The sequence below is a fragment of the Lathyrus oleraceus genome, chromosome 2, assembly GCF_024323335.1.
Source record: "Lathyrus oleraceus cultivar Zhongwan6 chromosome 2, CAAS_Psat_ZW6_1.0, whole genome shotgun sequence".
In the NCBI taxonomy this organism is placed as follows: domain Eukaryota; kingdom Viridiplantae; phylum Streptophyta; class Magnoliopsida; order Fabales; family Fabaceae; genus Lathyrus; species Lathyrus oleraceus.
In genome coordinates, this window is record NC_066580.1 from 212,032,984 (window position 1) to 212,054,505 (window position 21,522).

Genomic DNA, 21,522 nt, shown 5'->3' on the forward strand with positions numbered 1-21,522 from the left:
ATATATATTGGAAAAAGGCTACATTGAAAATAATGACCATTTCTCCACCAACTCTGAATCCAATGTATTTGAAGCTTCAGTTGACGATGACTGGGCGAAAATCTCTGACAGAAGATAGTTGTAGGACAAAGTCTTGTCCGGATGTAGTTACTTGCCAAATCCCTAATTTTTGCCTAGATTGCCTCAGGGTGAGGTACTCAATCTAGCGGGATATATATATTCCTTTTTTATGTCTCTAACTTTTGCCTGGATCGCCCTTTCGGGTTTTCAATCCACCGAGACGCTCATTTTTTCCTAAGTTTCCCTTTTGGGTTTTCAACTTAGCGAGCTATTCTGTTTTTATTTTAGGCGAAGTATTTCTTGACTGCATCTGAATTCACAAGACGAGTGAAATCCTCCCCATCCATAGTTGTAAGTACCAAAGCACCGCCTGAAAAGGCTCTCTTAACAACGTATGGACCTTCATAGTTTGGAGTCCACTTGCCCTTGGAATCGGGCGCGAAAGACAAAACTTTCTTGAGCATAAGGTCACCTTCTCGGAACACACGAGGCTTGACCTTCTTATCAAAGGCTTTCTTCATCCTTTGTTGATATAACTGACCATGGCACATGGCAGTCAACCTCTTCTCTTCTATTAGATTCAACTGGTCATAACGACTCTGAACCCATTCAGCCTCAGTCAACTTGGCATCCATCAAGACTCTCATTGATGGGATCTCAACCTCCACGGGGAGCACAACCTCCATGCCATATGCAAGGGAGAAAGGGGTTGCCCCTGTTGAAGTGTGGACAGATGTACGATAACCATGCAAAGCAAATGGCAGCATCTCATGCCAATCTTTTTATGTAACAACCATCTTCTGGATAATCTTCTTAATGTTCTTGTTAGCAACTTCAACAACCCCATTCATCTTGGGTCTATAAGGAGAAGAATTATGATGTGCAATCTTGAACTCGCTACACAGCTCTTTCATCATCTTTTTATTCAAGTTAGATCCATTATCAGTAATGATCTTATCTGGCACACCATAACGGCATATGAGTTGATTCTTGATAAACTTCACAACCACCTGCCTGGTCACGTTGGCATATGATGCCGCTTCAACCCATTTGGTGAAGTAATCAATTGCTACGAGAATAAATTTGTGACCGTTGGACGCTTTCGGCTCTATCATGCCAATCATGTCAATTCCCCACATAGAGAAAGGCCATGGTGATGAAATCACATTCAGAAGTTTCGGGGGAATATGAATCTTATCCGCATAAATCTGACACTTATGGCATTTCTTCACATATTTGTAGCAGTCAGACAATATTGTCAGCCAATAGTAGCCTGCTCTCAACATCTTCTTTGCCATGGCATGTCCATTGGAATGAGTACCAAATGAACCCTCATGGACTTTAGTCATTAACAGGTCTGCTTCGTGTCTATCCACGCATCTGAGCAAAACCATGTCAAAACTCCTCTTATAAAGCACATCACTGTTGAGGTAGAAACTGCCGGATAATCTCCTCAAAGTCTTCTTGTCTTTAACAGATGCCCCAGGCGGGTAAATCTGACTCTGAAGAAAACATTTGATATCATAATACCATGGCTTATCGTCTTTCATTTCTTCAACTGCAAATACATGAGTTGGTCTATCCAAGCGCATCACAATGATATTGGGGACTTCATTCCAGAATTTCACCATAATCATCGAAGCAAGTGTAGCAAGCGCATCTGCCATCCGAGACTCATCTCGAGGAATATGATGGAAGTCAACCTCAGTAAAGAACGTTCAAATCCTCCTCGCATAATCTCTGTATGGGATGAGGCCAGGCTGATTCGTCTCCCATTCACCCTTAATTTGATTAACAACAAGGGTCGAATCACCATAAACATCAAGATGCTTGATCCTATGATCAATACACTCTTCTAATCCCATAATACATGCCTCATACTCCGCCATATTATTCGTGTATTTGAAAGTTAGCCTTGTTGCAAAAGGAAAATGTGTACCCTGAGGAGTAATAATCACTGCCCCAATACCATTTCCATATTGATTTACAGCGCCATCAAACACCATACCCCATCGGGAACCAGGCTCTGGTCCTTCATCGAGCGTAGGCTCGTCGCAATCTTTCATTTTCAAATGCAGAATCTCCTCATCAGGGAAGTCGTACTGAACTGACTGATAATCCTCAATTGGTTGATGTGCCAAGTGGTTAGCCAAGATACTACCTTTAATAGCTTTCTGAGCTCGATACTCAATATCATACTCAGACAATAGCATCTGCCAACGGGAAATCCTCCCAGTTAAAGCAGGCTTCTCAAAGATATACTTGATTGGATCCATTTTGGATATCAACCAAGTCGTATGATTCAACATATACTGGCGTAAACGCTTAGCAGCCCAAGCCAAAGCACAACATGTCTTCTCAAGCATCGAGTATCGAAACTCACAATCAATGAATTTCTTACTCAGATAATATATAGCATACTCTTTCTTCCCTGATTCATCTTGCTGACCCAGTACACAACCCATAGAGTCTTCAAGAATAGTCAAATACATAATCAAGGGTCTCCCTTCCACAGGCGGAGACAGAATCGGAGGCTCGGACAGATACTCTTTAATACTGTCAAAGGCCTTTTGGCAATCCTCGGTCCAATCATGACGCTGATCTTTCCGGGGGAGCTTGAATATTGGCGCACATGTGGCAGTCATGTGGGATATAAATCTGGAAATATAATTCAAGCGGCCAAGAAAACCTCGGACTTGCTTCTCAGTTTTGGGCGCAGGCATCTCTTGTATTGCTTTGACCTTGGCAGGGTCAACCTCAATACCTCTTTCACTAACAATAAAGCCCAATAACTTGTCGGAACGGACTCCAAATGTACACTTGTTTGGATTCAGACGGAGTTTGTACTTCCTCAAACGCTGAAAAAGCTTCAACAAGTGCTCTACATGTTCAACTTCCGTTCTCGACTTTGCAATCATATCGTCAACACACACCTCGATCTCCTTGTGCATCATATCATGAAACAAGGTAGTCATAACTCGTTATTACGTGGCTCCGGCGTTCTTCAAACAAAAGGGAATCACTCGATAACAGAATGTTCCCCAAGGTGTGATGAATGTTATCTTCTCCATATACTCGGGTGCCATTTTGATCTGATTATATCCGGAAAATCCGTCCATAAATGAGAAGACATTGAATTTAGCTGTATTATCTACCTGTTAGCTGGAGATTTCGACAGATAGCTGAAGTTCTTTGGAAGTGTTACGTTTTGGAGAATAAATAAAAGATGACTGTGTCGAAGCTGTTTAAATTCTTTTCGTGGGTGAACAATTCTTTGTTGTCGAAGCCTGAGACTTAGAAGATTTTTTGGATTTCCACAAAGCTCTCTTTGACATAGGCGTTCACAGAGTCGAAGCTTCAAGCGGGAAGTATTTGAAATTTAAACAAAGTCGTTTCGTCAGGCCAACACGTGGAAACATCTGAGATATGCAACGCTTGAGAGTGGAGAACGTGGCAGTCATATGTGTAAAGGCCGTTAGGGTCGTGTAGCACCTCAAATTTGCACCTCCCATTTTGTACATTCATTTTCATGTTTAGGTCATTAACATTACATTGGCCACTGCATAGCATTGCATTGTCCATTTGCCCAAGTGCAAGTCATCAATCAAGACTGGTTAGGAGGATCAGTTGAGCAAGCAAGCAAGTGCATTTGCTATTGAAGCAAAGCCCTAGGATTGGTTCAACAAGTTCATATGACCTAGGGATCATTTTGAAGTGGTTTGACCAAAGGTTGGATGTTCAGAAGTCATCAGTCATTGCACAATGCATCTGAAACCCTAGAAAGTCAACCAAAGTCAACTGTGCATGAAATCATGGATTTGAAGGTGGGAGATGGTTAGAGAGGCCTCATTCATGTCCATACAAGTCTCATTTTACATGTCAAAGATCAACATTGAAGAATTTGAGGTCGGATGAAAAGTTTCCAAAAATAGTAAGTGACCTGTAATTTCAAACTGCCAAAAATGGAAAGGTCTTCTCCTCAAATTTACATCATCATACAAGCTTCAAATGAAATTTTTTCCAACATGAAAGTTGAAGATCATGCTCTCACCTTTCGAAAAAGTCAAAGAACATGAATTTCTCATGTGTGGTTGAGAAATTATGGATTGATCTTTGCCAAGAAAATTTGAACTTCAACAAGGCATAACTTTTGAACCAAATGGCCAAATCATGTGGTTTTTTTTGGAACATTTCTCTTTTGATCTCTTCTATCCAATTCATGCATCACATTTCATTAATTCTCATCACAAATGTATTGACATTTTCACTTGAACTGAATTTGAATTTGGAGGGAAAAAGTGCAATTTGAAAATTAAGCATTTTCCATGCATTCCAACATTGGCATTTGGCTAAAAAAAATGATATTTGGAGGTGAATTGAACAAGAACTCGGGTACTGTAGCAGCATTTCCATGCACATGAGGTGAATTAGCAATTTTGCACAAACACTTGCATTTTCATTAAACACTTGCATTTGGCTTAACCTTGATTAGCAAACTTGATTAACAGCACATATATATGCATAATCAAAACAGAAAATGGGATTAACATTTCATTCTAACCAGATCTAGATCCAATTCTCCAAGTTTCATAAATTTTTGTTCTCACTTTTTTCTGAAAAATTCTTCAAATCCTTTGCTATTTTCTTCATTAATTCCTCATCCACAAGTGCTATTGGATCTTCTGCAAGCAAGGAATCATCATTTTCGAAGCTGAATCAAGAACTGTTGAAGCTAGCATCATCCATGGCAGCTGTTGATTTGAGCAAAATCGAGCAAGACTGAGCATTGGATCTTCATACATTCATCCATTCAAGAGTTGTAGAGCTTCTGTTTCAGCATTGCAAAGCTCGAAGGTCACGATTCCACTACTGCACTTCAATCATGGTCAGTTTTCGATGATCAAGATTCATGAAATTATGCTAGGCTTTTGATAGATCTTTGATTGTGGAGTATGCTGAGCTTCGTATCTTTAATTTTCATCAAGAATTGGTTGAGATATATTGAATCTAAGATTGATGTGTGAATTTTCTTTTACTCGATCCAGACATGTTAGCACGAATTAGGTTTAATTGAGTTTAGATTTGTGCTGTGCTTGGAAAGATGAAGCTATTGGTGTATTCATTTTTGATTTTCGTGAACAAATGTTCTTGAGTGTATGAACTTGATGAAGCTGATGAAGAACCCTAGAAATTCGTTTCCAGAAAGCCTTTTGATCCTTGCCTGCGTTCATTGCATGTGGTTTTGTGTTTATGACCATGTACTGGTCCACATGGCACCAGCGTGTCACTTTCATTGGCTACGCTTGCTTCCAATTGCCATGCCAGCTTTAATGAAACGCAACGTTTCATACAAAGCGCGCTTCATTTAAAATGCTAGCCGGTTCGATACTCGGCTGGAGCATTATTCATTTTGCCTTCATTTTATTTCCATTTATCTCACATGTTCATGTATGCCTTTCTATTTTTTTTTAATTTTTTCCTTCATTCAAAAAACCATAACTCATTGATGGATTGTCCAAATGAGATGAGATTTTTTCCATTGTGTTCCTCATGATCTCTACTATTTTTTGATGATTTTTACAAAAATTGTGCACGCCTGGATTTTCATTTTGGCTAGGGAATGTTCATACATGTGTTTTCTTGCACCTTGCTTGCCTTTTTCTTTGTGAAATAATGGTGGTTGATCCAATGAAGCTGAAAATTTACATGCTTAATCTAGACACTTTGACTGATCTTTTGGCTTTGAGTTTGTATTTTTAGCATGCTTGGTTGTTAAGATATGAGCTGATCAATGGAGGTGTGACAATGTGCGTCACACCATTTCTTGTCCAATTTGCTGATTTTATTTTCCATGCCATATTAATGTCAATCAATCTGAATTTTTTCATGATGATACTTCTGGATGTTAAGTTTGATTGTGAATATTTGTAGAATTTTTAAGTGCATTTCCAATTTGTTTGAGATTTTCTCTTCTGTTTGACCATTTGTGGACTTTTGATGAGTGTTGAATTTAAACGATTTGTGAAATTCTTGATGTTTATCCTATGAACCTAAAATTTTACACATGTATTATAGACACTTTGAAGTTTGTCTTGGCTTTGGTTTGATGTCCATATCATGTTTGGATTCTGTATTATGCTTGTTTGAAGTTGATGTATGGTTTTATGCCTCATTGAGCTTGTTTTGCCTTGCCTTGCCTTATGGATTTTATTTGACATGCTTCCACTTATCCAAATGGCTTGAATTTTAGTATTATGATCATGTTGTGAGTGCTGTCTAGCCGTGATTTTTCTTGAGAATTATTGATCCATTTTTGAATTGATATGCATTTGTTCTTGCTGTTATGTCAATGGGCTTTCATACTGCATGCTTTGGTTTATGTGCTTTATGAAATGAAATTGGTTGATGATATGGACATGAGACTGTAACACCCCAAATAAAGAAAAAAAGAATTATTTAATTAAGTTGATAATATAATTATTAATTTAATTAAATAAATTGGATTATTGGATTATTATTATTATTATTATTATTATTATTATTTTGGAATAATAATAATTGGAATATAGATATATATAAGTGGGAATAAAGAAAAGGGTTTCATTCTTAACAAAGAAATTTCACGTGAAACTCAGAGAAGCTGCAGAGAAGAGGAAAAAGGGCAAAGAGCCGAAAAGCACGGTTGAGGAACGGAAAAGCTAAAGCTTAGAGAATTGCCGGATTATCTCAGGTAAGGGGGGTTTATCGTCGGTTAATGGGTATTATAGATTAACATGTCATGGGTAGTGATAAGCCGTTGAGTTAACCCTAATTGGGACTGTATATGCTGAAATTGACGTTGGATAACCCGTGTTAAAAACTGCAAATTGAATTGATAGTTGTGTGAGTCGTAAATGTTAGACTATAGCACGAATCACAATTAAAAACTTGATTCGGCACTACTAAATTACAGACAATTTAGGTTTTCTTAGAAAGGGTTTAGATGCGGAAGCGGCCGGAAAACCTGATCTGCGTGAAGCTAACAGAACTTTGGAATAATTCAGAAAAACTGAGTCTGCGCGCGAGCGGTCGACCATAGGGTCGGCGTGCGCTGACCCGTGGGGTATGCGCCGACTGTATGCGTCGACGCAAGGCATTTTAGCGCCGACCCGTGAGTGAAGCGTCGACCCCATGCGTCGACGCAAGGGGCCTTTGCGCCGACTCCCTCCAGTTGAGCAGAGTCTTTGCAGAGTGGAAAATAGTTAATCTTTTTATGTTGTAAAAGTGATTGGTGATTGAACCATTGTAGTTAATCGTGAGAAACAATTTTGTTGGGTTTTATGTTGTGAAATGTTGATGCAAAAATGTGATAAGTTGTTTTATTGAAAACTCTGAGTTGTAGGCTGATGAGCCAAAGTTGAATATAAGTTGTTTCGTTGAAAATACTGAGTAGTAGGCTGATGAGCCAACGTTGATTTTAAGTTGTTGTTGTTGAAAAAGCTGTTGTGTTGCTGTTGCTATTATGTTGTTAAGGTTGCAAGTCGTACATGCCATATACATTCATATGCATTAAGTCGGAGCTTTGTCTCACACCACGTTGGCCTGGATTGGCAAAATTATGGGGCTTTTGCTCACACCACGTTGGCCTGGATTGGCAAAATTTTAAGTTGAAAGTTGAAGGCTTATGCCTTGATGCCCACTAAACTGGCAGTGATTTTAAGTTGGGAGTTTTACTCCAAATGGTACCACATGCATGAAGAGTCGAGTCTCATTGAGTTGCATTTTATGTTGTTATTGAGTTGCATTGTATGTTGTTATGAAGCTGTATTGACGTTGTGATTGAGCACGATATTTTAGTTGATATGCCGTAAATGACTGCAGGACATAATTAGGGTGATTTAACGTATAGAATTACTTAACATAACATGATAAATTATAATATTTGTTATATCGATTGAGGAACTCACCCTTACAGCTATATTTTTCAGGTAACGAGCAGTGAGTCGAATAGAAGCTAGTGCTTGGAGTCTAGTGTGGTTAGAGGGTCATGCTCTGATAGATGTAACATCGGGACGGGATGTTTGAATTGTTGAATAAATGCTAATTTTGATGAATTACAGATGTTGAAATATTTTATCCGCTGCGTATTGTTAAAGAAGTTTTATGTTGAATAAAATTGAGCATGACTGATTTTATATTGACTTTTGTGAAGAAGCTGTTATGTGACACCCTTGAGATGCATGATTACTCTGATATGTATGATTTAATTGTTGTTGTTTTATTATTAAACATTTGGGGTATTTTAGAAGGGTGTTACATTAGTGGTATCAGAGCAGGTCGGTCCGTCCGGCCAGTTGTCGTGTCGTTTTGTCTAACAATTGTGTATTGTTACCAATCTAACTTTAAGTTGTGTTGTATTGATAAGTTGAAATGGCTGGAAGGAATGACGCTGCAATGGCTGCCGCAATGCAAGCAATGGCACAAGCTGTGCAGAACTTGCCAAATGCTGGTGGAGATGCTGGATCACGTAGCTTGGCGACTTTTCAGAGAGAGAATCCGCCGGTGTTTAAAGGAAAGCATGATCCAGATGCAGCCTTGGGATGGTTGAAAGAGATTGAGAGGATCTTCCGTGTTATGGACTGTACTCCAGCTCAGAAGGTTCGGTATGGAACTCACATGCTAGCAGTCGAAGCTGATGACTGGTGGCTAGAGACTCACGAGAGGTTGACTGTGGCAGGTGAAGACGTTACTTGGGATGTATTCCGTAGGGAATTTCTGAGGAAGTATTATCCAGAGGATGTCCGTGGTAAGAAGGAGATTGAATTCCTTGAGCTGAAGCAAGGAAACATGTCTGTCACTGATTATGCTGCGAAATTTGTGGAGCTGTCCAAATTTTATCCTCATTACACTGGTGCTGGTGCTGAATTTTCAAAGTGCATCAAGTTTGAAAATGGATTGCGCTCTGAAATTAAGAAGGCTGTTGGGTATCAGAAGATACGCATTTTTACTGAATTGGTTGATAGCTGCAGGATATTTGAAGAAGACAATAATGCTCATTACAAGATTGTCAGTGATCGCAGAGGCAAGCAACATCAAAACCGTGGCAAGCCGTATGATGTTCCAGCTGGAAAAGGGAAACAAGTAGCTGCTCCGGCTCAGAGGACTAGTAGGGGAGGTGCTCCTACTGGTATAGTTTGCTTCAAATGTGGTCAGGCTGGTCATAAGAGTAATGTATGCACTGCTGAAGTAAAGAGGTGTTTTCGCTGTGGTAAGACTGGGCATGCAATAGCTGATTGCAAGCACAAGGAAGTGATTTGTTTTAATTGTGGCGAAGAAGGGCATATTGGAAGTCAGTGTCAGAAGCCGAAGAAAGGGAATCAGTCTGGAGGCAAGGTCTTTGCTTTATCGGGTTCTGAGACTTCTGCTGATGATCGTTTGATCCGAGGTACGTGTTATATTAATGGCTTTCCTCTAGTAGCTATTATTGACACAGGTGCGACTCATTCCTTTATATCTTTGGAGTGTGCTGTGAAACTTAAGTTAGAGATATCTGAGATGTTTGGTAGTATGGTAATTGATACTCCTGCGAAGGGTTCAGTGACTACTACGTCGGTTTGCTTAAATTGTCCTTTGAGTATTTTTGGTAGAGACTTTGGGATGGACCTAGTGTGTCTTCCACTAGTGCAGATTGATGTTATTCTGGGTATGAACTGGTTGGTGTTTAACCGAGTTTCTATCAATTGTTTTGATAAGACGGTGGTCTTTCCGGAGATTGAGGAAGGAAAGAGTTTGTTTCTATCAGCAAGACAGGTGAATGAAGAAGTAGTGGATGGAGCAGAGTTGTTTATGCTGTTAGCGACTTTGGAGGCTAAAGATAAACTGGTGATTGGCGATCTAGCCGTGGTGTGTGATTTTCCTGATGTGTTTCCTGAAGAGGTGAATGAATTGCCGCCAGAGCGTGAAGTGGAGTTCTCTATTGACTTGGTACCTGGTACTAGGCCGATATCGATGGCTCCGTACCGTATGTCTGCTGTTGAGTTAACTGAACTGAAGAGTCAGTTGGAAGATCTGTTGGATAAGAAATTTATTCGTCCGAGTGTGTCACCGTGGGGTGCACCGGTGTTGTTGGTTAAGAAGAAAGAAGGTACTATGAGGTTGTGTGTGGACTACAGGCAACTGAATAAAGTGACGATCAAGAATCGGTATCCGTTGCCGAGGATTGATGATTTGATGGATCAATTGGTCGGTGCAAGTGTGTTCAGCAAGATAGATTTGAGATCTGGGTATCATCAGATTCGTGTGAAAACCGAGGATATTCCGAAGACTGCTTTCAGAACCAGGTATGGACATTATGAGTATTCTGTAATGCCTTTTGGTGTGACTAATGCGCCTGGAGTATTTATGGAGTATATGAATAGGATTTTCCATCCGTACCTAGATAAGTTTGTTGTGGTGTTTATTGATGATATTTTGGTGTATTCGAAGTCTGAAGAAGAGCATGCTGAGCATTTGAGAGTGGTTCTAGAAGTTCTCCGAGAAAAGAAGCTATTTGCTAAACTCTCTAAATGTGAATTTTGGTTAGAAGAGGTAAGTTTTCTTGGTCATGTGATTTCAAGAGGTGGTGTTGCTGTTGATCCTTCCAAGATAGAAGCGGTATCTAAGTGGGAAGCTCCGAAGTCTGTTGCTGAGATTCGAAGTTTCCTTGGTTTGGCTGGTTATTATAGGAAGTTCATTGAGGGATTTTCCAAGTTGGCGTTACCGTTGACAATGTTGACTAGAAAGGGGCAAGCGTTTATGTGGGATTCAAAATGTGAAGGAGGTTTCCAAGAGTTAAAGAGAAGGCTGACTACTGCTCCTATTCTGATATTACCGAGTCCGTCGGAACCATTTGAAGTTTACTGTGATGCTTCATTGTTGGGTTTGGGTGGCGTGTTGATGCAGAATAAGCAGGTTATAGCTTATGCTTCAAGACAGTTGAGGGTTCATGAGGGGAACTATCCGACGCACGATTTAGAGTTGGCGGCTGTGGTGTTTGTTCTGAAGTTGTGGAGGCATTATTTGTACGGGTCAAGATTTGAGGTTTTCAGCGACCATAAGAGTTTGAAGTATTTGTTTGATCAGAAAGAGCTGAATATGAGACAGAGGAGATGGTTAGAGTTTCTGAAGGATTATGACTTTGGGTTGAATTACCATCCGGGTAAAGCAAACGTAGTGGCTGATGCATTGAGTCGGAAATCATTACATATGTCTATGCTAATGGTTAAGGAATTGGATTTAATTGAGCAGTTTAGAGACTTGAGTTTGGTGTGTGAGAGTACTCACAATAGTGTTAAATTGGGAATGTTGAAGTTAACAAGTGGTATTCTGGATGAGATCAGAGAGGGTCAGAAATCTGATATGCTTTTGGTTGATAAGTTGACCCTAGTGAATCAAAGTCAAGGTGGCGAATTCAGAGTTGATGAGAATGGTGTTTTGAGATTTAGTAATCGGGTGTGTATTCCGGATGTTGCCGAACTTAAGAAGAGTATTCTTGAAGAAGGACATCGTAGTGGGTTGAGTATTCATCCTGGAGCTACGAAGATGTACCATGATTTGAAGAAGTTATTTTGGTGGCCAGGAATGAAGAAAGAAATTGCGAGTTTTGTTTATTCCTGTTTGACTTGTCAGAAGTCAAAGATTGAGCATCAGAAGCCGTCTGGGCTAATGCAACCGTTGGCTATTCCAGAGTGGAAATGGGATAGTATCAGTATGGATTTTGTTTCTGGTTTACCGAGGACAAGTAAGAATTTTGAAGCCATTTGGGTGATTGTTGATAGATTGACGAAATCGGCTCATTTCATTCCGATCAGAATGGATTATCCGTTAGAGAAACTAGCCGAGTTGTATATTGAGAAGATTGTAAGTCTACATGGTATTCCGTCGAGTATTGTTTCGGACAGAGATCCTAGATTTACATCGAAATTCTGGGAAGGTTTGCAGAAGGCTTTGGGAACTAAGTTGAGACTGAGTTCTGCATATCATCCGCAGACTGATGGTCAGACTGAGAGGACGATTCAGTCACTAGAGGATCTTTTGAGAGCTTGTGTTTTGGAGAAGGGAGGAGCTTGGGATTGTTATTTGCCTTTGATTGAGTTTACCTACAACAATAGTTTTCATTCGAGTATTGGTATGGCACCGTTTGAAGCTTTGTATGGTAGGAGATGTCGGACACCGTTATGTTGGTATGAGTCCGGTGAGAGTGCTGTGATTGGACCGGAGATTATTCAACAAACTACGGAAAAGATTAAGATGATTCAGGAGAAGATGAGAATTGCTCAGAGTCGTCAGAAGAGTTATCATGATAAGAGGAGGAAGTCACTTGAGTTCCAAGAGGGAGATCATGTGTTTCTTCGTGTTACTCCGATAACTGGTGTTGGTCGAGCTTTGAAGTCGAAGAAGTTGACACCGCGATTTATTGGTCCTTATCAGATTTTGGAGAGGATAGGAGAAGTAGCCTATCGTATCGCTTTACCGCCGTCACTTGCGAATTTGCATGAGGTTTTTCATGTGTCTCAGTTGAGGAGGTATATTCATGATCCGTTGCATGTGATCCAAGTAGATGATGTACAGGTGAGAGATAACCTGACTGTTGAAACATCGCCTATGAGGATTGAGGATCGAGAGTTGAAGCAGTTGCGGGGTAAAGAGATTGCCTTAGTGAAGGTAGCTTGGGGAGGACCAGCAGGTGGCAATGTGACTTGGGAGCCGGAGAGTCAGATGAAAGAGTCCTATCCAGAGTTAATTGTTTGAGGTATGTTTTCGAGGACGAAAACTCTTTTAGTGGGGGAGAGTTGTAACACCCCAAATAAAGAAAAAAAGAATTATTTAATTAAGTTGATAATATAATTATTAATTTAATTAAATAAATTGGATTATTGGATTATTATTATTATTATTATTATTATTATTTTGGAATAATAATAATTGGAATATAGATATATATAAGTGGGAATAAAGAAAAGGGTTTCATTCTTAACAAAGAAATTTCACGTGAAACTCAGAGAAGCTGCAGAGAAGAGGAAAAAGGGCAAAGAGCCGAAAAGCACGGTTGAGGAACGGAAAAGCTAAAGCTTAGAGAATTGCCGGATTATCTCAGGTAAGGGGGGTTTATCGTCGGTTAATGGGTATTATAGATTAACATGTCATGGGTAGTGATAAGCCGTTGAGTTAACCCTAATTGGGACTGTATATGCTGAAATTGACGTTGGATAACCCGTGTTAAAAACTGCAAATTGAATTGATAGTTGTGTGAGTCGTAAATGTTAGACTATAGCACGAATCACAATTAAAAACTTGATTCGGCACTACTAAATTACAGACAATTTAGGTTTTCTTAGAAAGGGTTTAGATGCGGAAGCGGCCGGAAAACCTGATCTGCGTGAAGCTAACAGAACTTTGGAATAATTCAGAAAAACTGAGTCTGCGCGCGAGCGGTCGACCATAGGGTCGGCGTGCGCTGACCCGTGGGGTATGCGCCGACTGTATGCGTCGACGCAAGGCATTTTAGCGCCGACCCGTGAGTGAAGCGTCGACCCCATGCGTCGACGCAAGGGGCCTTTGCGCCGACTCCCTCCAGTTGAGCAGAGTCTTTGCAGAGTGGAAAATAGTTAATCTTTTTATGTTGTAAAAGTGATTGGTGATTGAACCATTGTAGTTAATCGTGAGAAACAATTTTGTTGGGTTTTATGTTGTGAAATGTTGATGCAAAAATGTGATAAGTTGTTTTATTGAAAACTCTGAGTTGTAGGCTGATGAGCCAAAGTTGAATATAAGTTGTTTCGTTGAAAATACTGAGTAGTAGGCTGATGAGCCAACGTTGATTTTAAGTTGTTGTTGTTGAAAAAGCTGTTGTGTTGCTGTTGCTATTATGTTGTTAAGGTTGCAAGTCGTACATGCCATATACATTCATATGCATTAAGTCGGAGCTTTGTCTCACACCACGTTGGCCTGGATTGGCAAAATTATGGGGCTTTTGCTCACACCACGTTGGCCTGGATTGGCAAAATTTTAAGTTGAAAGTTGAAGGCTTATGCCTTGATGCCCACTAAACTGGCAGTGATTTTAAGTTGGGAGTTTTACTCCAAATGGTACCACATGCATGAAGAGTCGAGTCTCATTGAGTTGCATTTTATGTTGTTATTGAGTTGCATTGTATGTTGTTATGAAGCTGTATTGACGTTGTGATTGAGCACGATATTTTAGTTGATATGCCGTAAATGACTGCAGGACATAATTAGGGTGATTTAACGTATAGAATTACTTAACATAACATGATAAATTATAATATTTGTTATATCGATTGAGGAACTCACCCTTACAGCTATATTTTTCAGGTAACGAGCAGTGAGTCGAATAGAAGCTAGTGCTTGGAGTCTAGTGTGGTTAGAGGGTCATGCTCTGATAGATGTAACATCGGGACGGGATGTTTGAATTGTTGAATAAATGCTAATTTTGATGAATTACAGATGTTGAAATATTTTATCCGCTGCGTATTGTTAAAGAAGTTTTATGTTGAATAAAATTGAGCATGACTGATTTTATATTGACTTTTGTGAAGAAGCTGTTATGTGACACCCTTGAGATGCATGATTACTCTGATATGTATGATTTAATTGTTGTTGTTTTATTATTAAACATTTGGGGTATTTTAGAAGGGTGTTACAGAGACCACTTGGACGTTGTTCTTATTTGATTAAGCTTGATTATTGTCAATTTTCATGTTCTGTTTTGGTTTATTGCTACCTCTTTGACCCTAGGCCTTGTCCTAGTGGTTAGCCTCTCACATTTGAGCTTTGTTTCAGGTTAAAAAGCACAATTGCCATGCTTGATGAGGTTCACTCATTTGGAGTTGATTCATTGTTTGTTGATGACTAATCTTGATTTTGTTTTGTAGGCTTTGAGACTTAAGCCTAAGCCTTGTGGCTTGCACCTTTGTGCATTGATGCTTGTTTGTATGCTTGTGTACAATTGACTGTCTGTTGTCTGTTGACTTTCTTGTATTGAGTTGTGTACTGATTGTGTTGGATCGTTTTCAGGTACCTTAGTTGCTATAGTTCATTGTGAACTTGCTTTTGCTTTGCTTGATAGCTTGAGTATTGAGGTATAATGTCTCTAACTCCATGTAGTCTGGAAGACCTGGCCTGTTACTTGGTCAGGCACCTGTCTGAAGTCCGCCTTAAGAGGCAATGCTTGTGATTGTTTATTTTTGTCCCCAAGCAAGAAAAGACCTTTGATAAGGCAACTGGCAGACAAAAGAGATGTGCAATCCATCTCCTGCTATTCTGTTGAGTCATCCCTTTGCTCACACAACTGGTGTTGATGCATTGTGGATATTAACCCAAGATCTATGTTGAGTCAGAGTCATATGTGTAGAAGGGTTCCCACTTTCTGAACCCATACATTCTTTTGTCTGAAGCTCTCCCAGGCCAGGGATAAGAGCTGTGAGGCACACCCCTCACTTCCCATTTCATCTGCTTCACCTTAACTCTCAATGTTAAGGTTAAGAGCTAACATCACCCGATTACAGTTGGTTTGTGTTTCACAGCCTAACCCTTGTGTGAGCCCACTTTGTGTGTATATAGTGTGTGCTATTTGTGATTGTTTGCCTTGCTTGTGCTACTTAGGTTTAGCTTGCTCCCTGTGCAAGTTAGATAGCAACCTTAACTTAGGGATGATATGCATGATAACATCTAGGCTCGAGTCGTAGTCTCCCTAGTTGTGTCTCCCTTTGTATCTGGTTAGGCTAGTCCTTTGTCTCTGCGTAGGGGAACTACGTCGCCCTGATCCTCATACCAGGTGAGGTACGTAGGCAGGAGATGAGCTGATCTCTCCGGGCGCCCTTTTGTTTTGTCTTTGTGTGTGTTAGGAGATGGATGTAAGACCAGCGATTGGTATTCCGTATCCTCTTGTTGTGTGCTTGGAGTCTGACATAAGTCCAGCGATTGGCAGTTGGTTTCCAGTGTGCGGGTGTTTGGTTCGGAGTCTGATGTAAGCCCAGCGATTGGCATTCGGATTCCCGGTTTGCCTGGTTGTGTGGAGTTTGACGTAAGCCCAGCGATTGGCAGTCGATTTCCCGTGTTGTTTTGTCTTGCGTGCGTTGGGCGAGCTACGAGTGCTCTGATTCTTCTTTAGTCCGAGAAGATACGTATGCATAGGATGCGACATCCAAACGAGCACGTTTTCCCCTGTCCGAACTACGCCGACTCTGATGTCTGTGCCTGACAGACTACGTAGGCCCAGGATGCGATCTCCTGCCGAGTCAGTTTCGTTTGTTTTCTTGTGTCTCTTTCAGCCAGTGTTTGATGTGTGTTTGAGCAGTGTTTTAGCAACCATATTCCTTCCTTTTGTGCGTGGATCCCGTCGAGTACGATGGATGCGTAGGGGTGCTAATACCTTCCCTTCGCATAACCGACTCCCGATCCCATTCTCTTTGGTCGCGAGACCATGTCTGTTCCAAGTTTACTTCGAGCGTTTCCTTTCCCTCTTTTGGGATAAATAACGCACGGTGGCGGCTCTGTTGTTTTCGTTTCCCGCCGGTTTTTCGCGTAATGCGACAGGTCGAATTGCTATAAATAGGGGTCTTAGTTTTAGATTCAGTGGTGTTCAAACAGATATACAGAAATTCACAAAATACACTCAAAGTACCAGAGCGAGAGAAAAGAGTTTTACGCTGAAAATGTATGTATGAAGAACACCATAAGTTTCGTTTATATTATCTATTTCATACCAATTATTTAAATTAAAGTTATTCACTGCCTTTTACTCTGTCGAATTGCCCTTATTTTCAGTAATTTATCATCACTTTTACTTATGCATTTACATTTCGCCAAGTCTTCATTTCCAGTACTTTCTCAAAACTTAAAGCATTTACTTCGAGACTTTTATCTTTACCCTTCCCAAGTATTTTCTTTATCTTTAAGAAACCTTTTACTACAAATTTATCGTCATTTACGTTGTTCATAAAAACATAAGTTTCGTTTAGAATTATTGTGAAAACACTTTTCGTTGTCCACAAACCAGAAACAAACTTAACCATGAGTCAAATCACCGTAATAACAGTTCTTGAGACACATGTCCTAGGATCAATCTAGTCGATCTTGTAAGTTACCAAAAATATATAAATTTGGAAGACTAGCAGTTGTTTATCAGAAATCACTAGTAAACAAATTGGCACACCTGGTGGGACGGTGTCAAAAGAATTGTTGATTTCAATAGTTTATTTTTACAATTCGCAAAATTGTTGTTATTCTTTTGGTTTAAAAATTAGCGTTGTATGATCCTTAGAAGTGGTAGGATAGCCAACAATTCACAACCTATAACCAACAGAAAAAACGCAAAAAAGATGGTTAATACAATCAGTCAAGGGGAACAGTTCCCTCCCCACGGATCAGGCACAATCATAGCAAATTCGATTGATGTATCCACTGAGATCCCTAATGCACAGGCCATACCAATGTCTGGATCCATGGCCTTACATAATTCAACAGGAATGCCTATTATGTCAGGCGCGGCAGATACTCCTGCAATCTCAACCCCTAGGTCACCAGGATTCGAGAACTTTAGGCCTGTGAGAGATTAGCCATATGGAATGCCATATACTGCCATGGCAGGACTTCAAAACAATTCTTCCATATATACTCAACCACATAATACGGTTATTTCGCCAATTCAAAATTCTGGATCTGGCATGAACCATGTAAGTCGAAATAACCAATCACAAGGAGTCCCCACCCTATTACCTACCCTTACAACGAATAATTAGGCAGCCTTTAGACAATAAATGGATGCCAGTAACCATGATATGGTAGGAGTTCTGGCCAGAGAAATTAATACTATTTTTTCTCCCCTAATACAGAATGTGAAAAGGACTAACACTGACAATGCCCAAACATATCAACAACTGTCAGTGCAGATGGGACGCATAATAGATCTCCTAGGCGCCCCACAATCTGCTGTTCAACGCAGGCCAAACCAGGTTATAATCCAGGGAGAAGAACCAACGATAGATCAGGTTCGACCACAAAGGCAAGCCCCTGACGAAAGAGTCATGGGGGCAAGATTGGAACAACAGCCAATTCGACGGGAAGTCCCTGAAGAACAACCTAGGAGAGTGATAATGGTTAATAAAGACCAGGATGCAGACGAAGTAATTCATAGGGTCAGGCGGGAAAACATGATAGAAAATGACTTAACCAGTATGATAGAGCGAATCCTGGCCCATAATGGTATGAATACAGAACTTCGACGGCCAAATTATTCCTCTCCTTTATCAGAATATGTCTTGCAGACAGAATTACCAAGGGGTTGTAAAATCCCTAAGTTCACCAAATTCTCAAGGGATACTAGTGAATCCACTATAGAGCACATAGCCAGATACATGAATGAGGCAGGGGATTTGGCAAACAGTGAGAACCTAAGGATGAAATATTTCCCTAGTTCTTTAACAAAGAACGCCTTCACGTGGTTTACAACTTTGCCACCAAATTCCATAGATGCTTGGCCCCAGTTAGAAAGATTGTTTCATGAACAATTCTACATGGGCCAAACTAAGATAAGTCTTAAGGAATTAGCCAACATCAAAAGAAAATTCATCAAACCTATAGATGATTATCTGAATAGGTTCCGTTTGTTGAAATATAGATGCTTTACAATAGTTCCTGAACACGAGTTGGTCGAAATGGCCGCTGCAGGTTTAGACTATTCCATCAGGAAAAAGTTAGATACCCAGCATCTAAGAGACATGGCCCAATTAGCAGATAGGGTTCGACAGGTCGAATGCTTAAAATCTGAAAAGGCCAGAGCGAATAAGAATTATAAGAAAGAGAGGGTTGCTTATGTCGAATTCGAAGCCGGAGAGTTTGAAATCGTTGAAGATCCTTATGGGCTTGAGGAATTCGAAGTAGATTTGGCTGAATTAAAAGAAGCATCACCCTATGCCTGCAAATTACTTACACCTTCGAATGGCAGAAACCCTGTCGAAACTGAAAAGAATGATAGATTTCCCAAAAAGACTTACACATTTGATGTTACAAAATGTGACGAGATCTTCGATTTATTAGTAAAAGATGGCCAAATGATAGTGCCTCCTAACACCAAAATTCCTCCGTTAGAACAACGAAAGAAAAGAGGCTTCTGTAAATATCACAATTTTTTAGGCCATGAAACTTCACAATGCTTTCTTTTCAGGGATCTTATTCAGAATGCAATCAGGGATGGCCGCCTCAAGTTCGCTGACAAAGGGAAGAACCAAATGAAGGTTGATACTGATCCCCTTAACATTGCTGAGACAAACTATGTTGAACCTGTCGAAGTCAACATGATTGACGTTGGGGAAGTGGAGGCTGAAAAAGCAACAAGAACATGAGGCTATATGCTGGATGGAAAGCAGGCTACTGATGGCCTAAGTAACGATGTTTCCTTTGGAATCTCTGTCAAAGGTAAACAGGTTGCTAACATCGAACCAAGGGCCACTGAAGGTCTCAAGGGGAAAGCAACCGAGGCTACTGAGGGCCTAAGAAAGAAGTTCGAAGCAATTTCAATCACTGATGGCGCCAGTCTAGGTGTCAACATGCTAGATCTGAAGCAACCCCCGCAGAAATGGAGGAGGTGGAGGAATGTTTTAAGATGGAGCAAGAAAGGATGAAGTTTGGCTATCCCAAAGCCAACGAAAGCCTACGTGAATATCTCTGGAGATGTCACAAAAAGAATGCTAACATGTTGATGTGCCCAAGATGCAGCATCAGGATATCTCGAAGGGTGGCTGAGGATTACGAGAGATGGCAACGAACAAAGACTGAGAGAAACTAGAGGAAGGAAAGCCAATTACAGAAGGTGTATCCCACACCAGGAGAAAGCCTTCTGGGTTTCATTGTGCGTTGCTACAAATTTGAAACGGAATGTTTGATGTGTCCCAGGAGTGGGGCAGTGTACAACAGAGAATTAGCCAAAGCATTCGAAAGAATCCCATATGACCAAGGTTGGGACGGACATGAAGGTAAACCAAACATGTATAACTTCGAGAAGAGGGGAGCACCTAGGAGGCCAGATAGCCCTCACCCAAGGGCGAAGAGAGTTATGTTTAAACTACCAGCAGAAGTCCCTGAGGACAAATGGACTCAGGCGGGACCAAATAAGGGAAAGTGGAGAAGTTTCGAGGATGGAGGAAGAACCTCTTGGGCGTACAGAAAACAATTTCAGGCGTCCAAGAGAGAGGCTATCAGGCTAGAAAATTACAAGGGAAAAAATCCTATGTCAAGATCCCAGTGGAGAAGACATCAGAGGATGAGGAAGGAAGAGAGAGAGAGATGAATCTAAAAGAGACTGGAGAATCCAGCAGCGTCAAGGCTCCCCCAAATGTCATTGATTCGACCAAACCACCCGTAGGAAGGAAGTTGTTTCCAGATGAAAACATAAGTCAGAAGGATCGGAAGGAACAAGTAAGAGAGGAGGAAATACTCACCGACGACTTCGAGTCCGACAGAGTGTCTTCTGTCAATAGGAACTGCAACGTAGTCTCAATCCTTCCTTACGAATATAACTAGGAAACAGAGGTTGAAGATAATAAGGAAGCGGACGCTTCGGAGATGGAGAAGCATCAACCAGTGTGTTACTATGTTCTGAACAGTGGCGTTGTCGAAGAGCAGAATGCTATTTTCGAAAGGCCTCACCAGGGGATGTAGAGTCACCTCAAGCCCCTATACATTAGGGCCAAAGTTGGACAGGTGGGAGTGAATAAAGTCTTGGTGGATGGAGGAGCAGCGGTCAATTTGATGCCCCAATTCATGTTGAAAAAGATAGGCATGTTCGACACTGATGTCAAACCTCACAACATGGTATTATCAAATTATGAGGGTAAGATAGGACAGACGTTGGGCGTCATATAAGTGGACCTGACTGTTGGGTCAATCACGAGACAACCGATGTTTATGGTAATACCTGCAAAAGCAAATTACAACTTACTACAAGGGAGAGAATGGATACATGGAATAGGGGCAGTCCCTTCGACCATGCATCAGAGAATATCCATCTGGAGAAAAGATGGTATGGTAGAGAATGTCGAAGCTGACGAAAGTTACTTCATGGCAGAAGTAAACCATGTGGACAAGAGAAACTTCGATAGGAATTTGGCTCACATAGGACCATGCTACCCAGCGGAAGAAGGCTACGCCCCAAATAAAAATGCCTTGCACTTCTTGACTCTCCACCCAAATAGCTTTCAGTGGGATAAGGAGATTATGAGAAACCCAGAAGAGGGGGAATCATCTGAAATACAGCCAACAGGATGGGATGAAGACCTGTACTATGACTGAGTCTTCTTTTCTCGAAAAGATTTCGGCCTACATGGCTGAGAACAAAAGACAAGCGGCTCTCGAAGCCGAGATAACAAACATGGCTAACAAAGCCACATATGGTGAAATCTATAATATAAGACCTGGGGGGGTACTC

The 21,522-nt window shown here is 40.7% G+C and overlaps 1 protein-coding gene across 1 annotated transcript; it reads left to right on the plus strand.

The window, feature by feature from the left end:
* The first annotated feature begins 18,124 nt into the window (after positions 1 to 18,124).
* Positions 18,125 to 19,441, plus strand: LOC127122637 (uncharacterized). Its single transcript, XM_051052940.1, has one exon. It carries the CDS (start codon positions 18,125 to 18,127, stop codon positions 19,439 to 19,441), a length of 1,317 nt encoding a protein of 438 aa, XP_050908897.1.
* Positions 19,442 to 21,522: the final 2,081 nt, after the last annotated feature.